The sequence below is a fragment of the Liolophura sinensis genome, chromosome 3 (assembly GCF_032854445.1).
Source record: "Liolophura sinensis isolate JHLJ2023 chromosome 3, CUHK_Ljap_v2, whole genome shotgun sequence".
Taxonomy (NCBI): domain Eukaryota; kingdom Metazoa; phylum Mollusca; class Polyplacophora; order Chitonida; family Chitonidae; genus Liolophura; species Liolophura sinensis.
In genome coordinates, this window is record NC_088297.1 from 8,194,500 (window position 1) to 8,204,765 (window position 10,266).

General features: G+C 41.4%; 1 protein-coding gene across 1 annotated transcript; it reads right to left on the reverse strand.

Annotated features, from left to right (window-relative positions):
• On the reverse strand, window positions 1-1,728 carry LOC135463313 (serine-rich adhesin for platelets-like). Its single transcript, XM_064740573.1, has one exon. It carries the CDS (start codon window positions 1,726-1,728, stop codon window positions 1-3), a length of 1,728 nt encoding a protein of 575 aa, XP_064596643.1.
• Between the last annotated feature and the right edge of the window lie 8,538 nt (window positions 1,729-10,266).

Here is a 10,266-nt window from a genome sequence, read left to right on the forward strand (position 1 = left end):
TTAAGGCTGGACACTTTTAAACTCTTGTGGCTGGACAATGTCAAGGTGTTTGTGGCTGAACACTGTCAAGGTGTTGTGACTGGACACTGTCAAGGTGTTGTGGTTGAACACTGTCAAGTTGTTGTGGCTGAACACTGTCAAACTGTTGTGGCTGGACACTGTCAAGGTGTTGTGACTGGACACTGTCAAGGTGTTGTGATTGGACACTTTCAAACTGTTGTGGCTGGACACTGTCAAAGTGATGTGGCTGGACACTGTCAAAGTGATGTGGCCGGACACTGTCAAGGTGCTGTGGCTGGACATTGTCAAGGTGTTATGGCTGGACATTGTCAAGGTGTTATGGCTGGACATTGTAAAACTGTTGTGACTGGACACTGTCAAACTGTTCTGGCTGGACACTGTCAAGGTGTTGTGGCTGGACACTGTCAAGGTGTTGTGGCTGGACACTGTCAAGGTGTTGTGGTTGAACACTGTTACGGTGTTGTGGCAGAACACTGTCAAGGTGTTGTGACTTGACACTGTCAAGGTGTTGTGACTTGACACTGTCAAGGTGTTATGGCTGAACAGTGTCAAGTTGTTGTGGCTGAACACTGTCAAGGTGTTGTGGCTGGACAAAATCAAGGTGTTGTGACTGGAAACTGTCAATTTGTTTTGACTGGATACTGTCAAGGTGTTGTGACTAGACACTGTCAAACTCTTGTGATTGGACACTGTAAAACTGTTGAGGCTGGACACTGTCAAAGTGTTGTGGCTGGACACTGTCAAGGTATTGTGGCTGGACACTGTCAAGGTTTTGTGGCTGAACACTGTTAAAGAGTTGTGGCTAGACACTGTCAAGGTGTTGTGACTGGACACTGTCAAACTGTTGTGGCTAAACACTGTCAAGGTGTTGTAGATGGACACTGTCAAGGTGTTGTGGCTGGACACTGTCAAGGTGTTGTGGATGGAGACTGTCAAGGTGTTGGGACTGGACAATGTCATGGTGTTGTGGCCGGACACTGTCAAGGTGTTGTGACTGAACACTGTCAAGGTGTTGTGACTGGACACTGTCAAGGAGTTGTGGCTGAACACTGTCAAGGTGTTGTGGCTTGACACTGTCAAGATGTTGTGACTGGACATTGTCAAGGTGTTGTGACTGGACACAGTCAAGGTGTTGTGGCTGGACAATGTCATGGTGTTATGGCCCGTCACTGTAAAGCTATTGTGGCTGGACATTGTCAAGGTGTTATGGCTGGACATTGCAAAACTGTTGTGGCTAGACACTGTCAAGGTGTTGTGGCTGGACACTGTCAAACTGTTGTGGCCCGACACTGTCAAGGTGTTGTGCCTGGACACTGTCAAACTGTTGTGCCTGGACACTGTCAAACTGTTGTGACTGGACACTGTTAAGGTGTTGTGACTGAACACTGTCAAACTGGTGTGGCTGAACTCTGTCAAGGTGTTGTGACTGGACACTTTTAAACTGTTGTGGCTGGACACTGTCAAGGTGTGGGTAGAGACTGTGGTTGACACTGTCAAGGTGTTGTGGCGAAACACTGTCAAGGTGTTGTGACTGGACACTGTTAAGGTGTTGTGACTGAACACTGTCAAACTGTTGTGGCTGAACACTGTCAAGGTGTTGTTGATGGAGACTGTCAAGGTGTTGTGGCTGGACACTTTCAAACTGTTGTGGCTAGACACTGTCAAACTGTTGTGGCTGGACACTGTCAAGGTGTTGTGGCTGGACATTTTCAAACTGTTGTGCCTGGACACTGTCAAGGCGTTGTGCCTGGACACTGTTAAGGTGTTGTGACTGGACACTGTCAAGGTGTTGTGGTTGAATAATGTCAAACTGTTGTGGCAGGACTCTGAAACTGGACACTGTCATGGTGTTGTGGCTGAACAATGTCATGGTGTTGTGGCTGGACACTGTCAAGGTGTTGTGGCTGGACACTGTCAAGGTGTTGTGGCCGGACAATGTCATGGTGTTGTGGCCCGACACTGTCATGGTGTTGTGGCTGGACACTGCCAAGTTGTTGTGATTGCCCTGTTAGACATTTACAACCTAAGGGATCTGATGACACTGGAGAAAAATCCCACCTTGTCATGTACTTAGCTATGGTGATGACTTAAAAGCCCTGTAATATCAATATCAGATGCATTTGAATATGCGGTTACTTTGGTGGAGGTATGGTGGACCTGTACAGTATAGAGGTCGACCTGCAAGGCCTCGAAAACATGCGAGTAACATAACTGTCACAAAGAGAAAGACAGGTGTAAATGGAAAATATTTGTTTGGGCGGTAAAATATCGCGTAAACAGTTACTTAATATCGAGCTGTTCTTCAAACCTTTGTTCAACTTGATACGCCGCTAAACTTTGTTATCATATTCCTCACTCTTACCAGGGTAGTAATTTGTTGTTTTGACAAATGGACTACTTCACTTTTGAGGGCGGACGTTGACACGGTTATGCCCGAGGGATGGGAAGTTAATAAAGAGGAAGTATTGCCTGTTAGAAGGAGGGGGCTAACAAATTGAGCGGGCTAAGAAATGGAGGGGGTTGACAATGAAGTGTCTCTGATTACAAGGGCAATTATGTTAATAAAATGAGCACTGTCCTGATTTAGTTAAATGAAAAATTAGGCCACATTTTCAAAGCCATCCAGCCTGCTTGTGTGATCGTTTCACGTTTTTGATACGTTAGACAAATGTTATATAAGGCAGGGGAAAGTTAAGAGCATTGTTATAGGAGAAATCAAAGCTTTAAAAATCCATTCGTCGATATCAGCCGTAAATCAGGATTGACGTCCCAGGTCAGTAATCGCAAGGCCAGTTCTCAAAACGACCTTTAACACAAATTAGCAAATAACTTAGAAAGCATATAAAGTATGAAAATAAAACTCACTTCGGACATTTCGTAGGACAAGTTGCCTTCGTCACCTTCTCATTTCGCCTTCAATCTCCTGGCATCAATTTGAGATGTTTATTAAATCTCTAGTTCTGGTTTCTTGTTTACTCGTCTCATCTCACACCTGGTTATTCATTACGATGCTTTCTCGTTTTAATATTTACTTCTTGTTCATCAAAATTCTCATCTCCGTCCTGTCTGGTTTATAGCGTTGCTTATTGGCTGTTCACTATTGTAGTGAGTTCTTGCTCGCTAGAAATCCCATTTCATTAATTCTTAGCTGTTCATCACCCTGTTTTCTTACATCTTGTTCATTAATATTCCCACTTCACTCCTGACTGTTCATCAACGTGCTTAGTGAATTCTTGTCTCACTCCTGCCTGTATCTCCTGGTTCTTTATGGTTTCTTGTTCGCTAATTGTCTTGACAATCCTAGTTCACCAAAATGCTTCCTGATTTTCTGGTCTCTGGTCTCTTCACCTCACTCTTGGTTTCACCGAAAATTTGCGGTTCTGGGGCACCGTTCTATTTCTGCCAAGTTTTGAATGTCATGTCAATAATATACTCCGATTGGTGTTCATCTCGAAAACTATATATAATTGTGAATAGGACCTAGTTTATATACAAGTAAGAGACAACCAGGACTTATTCTTGTATAAAGATGTGCTGAGGTATTCAGCAGCAAGTACCATTCTTATAGTGTTTGAAATGACATGATCCGGATTTCATCCCAGATCCCCCGACTTCTTGCCATTAGGACGTCGACAAGGTCCAGCTGGCTGTATGTCAGTGCTGTGACACATAAAGTGTTATGATGACTTCGAAACAGACAAAATTATTCTGAGCGGACTACGGGTGAAGCAAATTTGCCATGAATGGCGTCTAACCTTGAGCCCTCTCGTATGGGCCCAGTGAACAGTACACATATACGTCCATGTGATTTAAATAACAACGTCCCAAGCGGATTCAGAAGTGTTCCCGCTAGGGAATTGAGTGTTACTTGTTATTCTCTGGTTCAGTTATTTAACGGCGTTGTTGGCCATGCCGTTGTTTAAACGTATAAGGATACTGAACGAGAAAAATACATATTTTAAGGGAGTTTCTTGTTTTTCACGTGTTGAAATAAAACTACCTGATTCTGTCATGCTCTCACTACCATACCGTTATTAGGGTAATACAAAGCTCAACTCATGCATTCAGGCATTCATTTATTCGTTCAAAAATGAGAATGACAGAATACATTTGGTGCACAAAAAAGCATAAAATCAGGCAATCAATACACTTTTATCCAGATTATCCCAGTCATTAGTTTACTCGATATTTATTCTTACAAATGGGACATGAATCTAATGTAGTTATTATATTATAATATATATGTTGATGGAAAACAACCATGCACAGTCAGGAGCGTGTTGTCAATTCCATATCACTCAACCAAATGTTACATTTGCGCTTATAGTGTGGTCGAGGCCAGACATCAGCACACTACTAACGACAAACCACAACTACTGCGTTACCTGCTTACATGATATCAGTCAGACCCACAGCTCGGTGCCTCAATCACGTTACGCCAAACGCCTCCAACCTTACGGTGTCCAAGCCTTGGGCATTCTGAGGTAATTTCAGTGCACGTTTTGCTTGCTTCAGAGAAGAACAAGACCAGAATTCTCCAGACAATTTCAGAGTTTGTCATGTCCTCCGGAAGATTTTTAATGTCTTTTGTAGATACAGAATAAACATACGGTTTTGGTGTCACTCAGACTCATCGAGGGGCTGGCACACATCAATAGCTCTAGCGCCAACCAACCATTTCTCGGGCAAAATCTTTAATGAGCACAGAAACTGCAATAAAACCGAGAAGGTTGAGAAACCTAAAATAAAATATTTACGTACCGCACGTCTCTCTTGATTGACTGACTGACTGATTGGTTGATTGGTGATTGGTGTGTAGCGACGTGGACCAGAAAATGTCATTCAACAGATTAAATGCGGTCATTGTTATGAGAGAAAAAAACCCGAGTGTTCGGAATAGCAACTCAACCGACGAACTTTGCCATTATGCTGTTAAAGTACGTCTTTTACTTTACGGAGCACCCGAAATGAGTATGTTCCAGAAAAGGAAATGTAGAGGTGAATTTACACATAATATTTTATTTAACACGCTACGCAAGTTACACAATGAGAAACTCTTCATATCAGCAATTAAAACGTAATCAACAGAAGCTGAAGCAGAAAACAAGTGGGTCACTCAGCACCTGCTGATACCACCATGTAATAAAAGACTTAGAGCATAGATAGTCAACTCAGGACAGCGACGACAGTGTGATAGTGGTCACACGTAAACGGTGAAATACCGCCTCTTGTCAAATTACCTCAGTCAGGGTTTTATTCTAACTGTTCATGCAAATGATCGAACAGCTGCAAATCACACGTTCCCTTATTATATGCTCTACTGATGGAAGACAAGTGGTTGGCAACAAACGCTGAGTAACAGCATTTGATCTTCTATACGAGCGCTGTGTGTCGACGGCTCATTGCCACCAAGGCATGCGGCAGAAAACAGTAATGAGGATCTGGCGGATTGCTTGTACGGACTACTTGAACCCTCATATCAAGTTTCAGACGATTATTTAACTTAAATTTGACAAAAGTGTTTATTTTTCGAATTCTGGAAATTAATTTTTCAAATGTGACGTAAGCCAAAAACTCCGCGAAGTGAAATAGGACACCTGTTGATGATGTTATTGTACCAAATCTATGTGTGGAAACAGACATTCATATACAAGCCATCAACCAAAATGAATGAACCATGTCAATAATCGCAAGGACAATTCCAAAAAGGACGTTTAACACACACCACTAATGAACTAAGGAAATATGTAAAGTATATAAAGCACTGTGATTTTAAGATTTATGGGCTAGTTCCAACTGACCTGATTCATGCTGTTTATAAGAAACTTCTAGGTTTATATTACTCACAAGTTATGGTGCGCACCCTCGGGTTGGGGGTGGACGTGTGGAAGGGGAGAGCTGTTATAGCTTGCTTCGTTTGTGCACTTGACCGTGACCATGTCAATCAAATCACCTGTTCAGTCACGCGAATGACTAAAGACAATCATGTATAGCTGAGCGTGTTTAATCTCCTTCATTCATCTAGTGTAAGCCGAACATAACGATCTTTGCATCTTTGATCTTTCGAAGCTCCTGACTCGGATGGCTACAATCCATGAATGTAATCCCCTGCTGGCTTTAGATATATTTTCTTTTGCTCTTTTGGACTGTCCTTCTTCGCTGTTCTTCTTGCTAAGTGGTATCATCTTGTAGTAGAGGCTTCAAAGTTTTATTCTAGGTATAAATTTGTGTATTTTTCAGAGAATGGTGACAGTGAAGGCAAAAGTAGTCAAAGGCCCTGTTTCACCGACTAGTGCATGGGTGAGTTTGACCCCTATGAGCTGTTTGTTAATTTTCTTAAAAAAATTCATCGGTCAACCCCTATTAGGAATTTGACTGGTATTGTGTCAGGGGATGAGGATTAGGCCTATGAGGATGGGAGCTTTCGGGGCTTGAAGATTTAGGTGCAGTAATGTGAGACCAAACGTTAACATGTAAGTAAATGGAAAATTAATTGTGGACTGCGGCATGTTGGGCTTTGAGGAGAGATCTCAAGCGAAGGGAAACAACTCTGCCCAGTAACCCCATTGGGTGTCTCACTGATCTCGTAGCTCATGAGTCAATCGTTCAATTTCTGGGGTGACAAGCTCGAATCCAGATCTCGCTAGATTGCGGCTTCAAGTTTTGAAGTTTGCCATTTTCTTAAGTGGAAAAGAAAAACTGTACAACTTGTCTTGCGTTCGTTAACCTGAAGAACTTTAATTGAATAGCGAAGTTTAAAATATATCATGTCAAGTAACTTAAGTCCATGCGTATAGTGTGAGGCAAAATGAATCGACGAAATCGCCAAGTCTTGTTGTATGATTAAATAAAAACTGCCGAGGGCGTTAAATTAACTTACTGCGTACTTACGGCTATGGAGGTTTTGTTTTCTAACGCAGACATCGTAAGACCGTGAAAATGTTGAGTTATGTCATTAATTCAGCCAAAAATGTACAAGCCTTTCGCTTTTTATTAAAAATAAATTTGATAATCATAACTCAGGTTTTAAAAAAATCATTTTATAACACATACACACAAGTAACTACAAGATATGGCGGACACACGATATCCGGTTCAGTCCTTGTTTGTAACGCGCAGCAAATGTATATACATAAAGATGCATCAATTAACCGTGACAGAAGACACATGGACAACACGTGATGATATCTTCTTATATTGTTTTTGTTTAAATAAAAAAAAACGTGTTACTACATGTTGACCTATTAAGCGACGGCATTTCCTCTGAATGGTATTTGGTAAACAACAAACAAAAGGAAACAATGCAGAGGCAAACACTTTGTTGATTTTGTATTTTATTTACCAGACACACTGTACATCAATTAGTAACGGCTTTTAACATTTCAAGTTGTTTTTCACAGGATGATAGATCTCTTTGTGAATTTGAACAGGACGTCATCAAAGAATACACTAAACAAATCAGGCTAAAATGACTTTCGTGTGACTGATTACTTGAGGATTCCTAGGATTTCTCAACATCTGACGTCTCAAAAATGCCAATTAACGTCCCTGCCTCTTGTCTTTTTTTTAACGGACCCACCAAATCTGTTACAAGACTCACCAACATCCATGACAAGCCTCACCAACATCCATTTCAAGGCCAACCAAATCCGTTACAAGGCTCACCAGCATTCATTTCCAGGGTCACCAAATTCATTACAAGGCTCACCAACATCCATTACAAGGCTCACCAAATTCATTACAAGGCTCACCAAACCGTTAAATCCATGGATGCTTGATTTCTTTTTTGAAGTCCAAAGAGCCACAATGTTATATTATCTAATACCCATTGGAAAGACAAGACAATCCAGTACATGGATTTGAGAACTTTCTAATATATAATATATGAACTCAGTTGTATTGTACTGGGAGGGGCCTTCGTGGCTCAGTTGATTAGCGCGCTAGCGCAGCGTAATGACCTAGGAGTCTCTCACCAATGCGGTCGCTGTGAGTTCAAGTCCAGCTCATGCTGGCTTCCTCTCCGGTCGTACGTGGGAAGGTCTACCAGCAACTTGCGGATGGTCGCGTGTTTCCCCCGGGCTCTGCCCGGTTTCCACTCACCACAATGCTGGCCGCCGTCGTATAAGTGAAATATTCTTGAGTACGGCGGAAAACACCAATCAAATAAATAAATAAATAAATAAATAAATGTATTGTACTGGGAATCTTTCACGGCCTACAGTTATGTAGCCAACGTTGCCATTGGATCCATTGATCGACCAATCGAATAAATCAGTCAGTTAATCAATCAGTCAGTCATGTTAATGTCTTGAATATTTCAATTTCTCTCGTGCCGAGATTAATTTAGCTGTCGATAAACATTCAATCAATTAATAGATCAACCCTACCTTGTAACTGCTCGATGACCTCGTCGCAACACCTTCACCAAATTGTTTAAATTGGACGTGCTTTGTATGTTGTTCAAAATATTTCGTACGACGCTTTTTTCCCTAGACCGTTGTTATATTTGATTTGTTTAATGGTCCTTGTTTAACCCCATACTAAAGACTTTTTTCACTCATATGAAGGCGGTCAGTAATAAGGGTGGAGCAAACTGGATTGTGCCAAACCACCGAACTTTGGCAAGTTACTGACAGGCCTTCTCACATGTAACGTGCAGATGTACATGTCATAATGATGGTGGACAAGTGGTTTTCAAAGTATGTGTTGCACTGCGAAAACAGTCAAACACGTGTCGTCGAGCGCTTATTTAATTGCTGTTTAAGAAATCTGCGGCTGACTTATGCAGCGAGAGCTAGAATCGAACCTTGCACCTCATTGACTCATCGCCAGTTGCGTGATCAGCGATTAAATTTACTGGGGAAATTAACTAAAATAGAACACGACGGCACTCTTTTCGTTGTTTGATACGATTAAGATCTACTTTAGCCTCAATAAAATGCTGACAAAATGGCAAGATCACGCAACAAAGTGATGTCACTAACCCTGGAAGTACTGCAGCTGCGTTTTCCTATCTCATTCACTAAGCCGCTCCGATTTTTATTCATGTTTTTAGTATTGTTTAACTACAGATTCCCAGAATAGTTTTCTTATAAGCTACCCGTATGTTTTGTGGGTCGAGGAAACTAAAGATCCCAGGGTAAACTGCTGAGGTTGGGTAAGTTACGGACCCACATTCCCATATGTCACGTGTATATATGCAGGCCATATTGATGGAAGACAGGTCGTCTTAAATGAAGGCTAGACTGCACAAATGGCAAGGTGTATTTCATCGACAAGTTATTGTCACCTAGGGTCGGGATTGAACCCAGACCTTCTGTGTCATAACGATTTGAAAGCCAAACGTCATCAACACTTTACCACAACCTACTCACAAGTATTTTTTTTGTTTTTTTTTTTATCGGTAGACAATTATGTTCGTCAAATGAATGGTACAACGCTCATGTAAAATTGTTTTGTACGGGTGATATATAGGCGGCCTATACAATGACATATACCGTATGTTTTACCCAGAACACGCATTATTATACATAGAGCCAGTAAAGTTTATAAAAAAAAGATAAAATTCCGCTACACAATCCTTCTCAATATAACGTTGCCTTTAAAGACATATTCAGTTTAGTAAATTAGCGACGACCCCGTAATATCGAACTATAAAGCAATGCCCGAGGGGTACGTCTTCATGTGAAAAGTAAATGTAACTGATTAAAAGATTCTCACTATACGCACAACACATATGGAAGCAGAGATGATAAGTCAAGCGGAGATGATGAGTCAAGTGCTCATTGCTATTACTGTGTGCTAGTGTTTTAAAATTGTTAATGATATTCAATTAATAACCTTTTCATTGTCCATTCAGACGACATGCTTTACTCCACGTGCTTCTTGTACGCTTGGTTAATCGTTAGTAGTGTTATTACTATTAAATACGAAATTATAATCATGTACAAGACCCACTAGATTTAGCCTCGCGTGAAACAGTGCTTCTATGCCGTGTCCGTCTGACATTGAAGGATGGCCTCACTGTAGGCGGGGTCAGAACTTCTTGTGTGGCTCCTGCTGGGGGTAATTCGAATTCAGTACCAGGGAGGTACCGACAGATTATAACACTATAACTGCTTCTTCCACTTCAGCCTGCAGAATAAAAACACCACTCACTCTAGTCCCACTCCAGTTATATCCCAAATTCACAATTTTGTAGCAAAACTACTTGCATGCCGTACGCTAAAACACCAATCAAATAAA

Excerpts from the sequence above, each read along its gene's own strand:
- LOC135463313 (XM_064740573.1), bottom strand. The coding sequence starts at position 1,728 with ATGTCCAGCCACAACACCTTGACAGTGTCCAGCCACAACAGTTTGACA.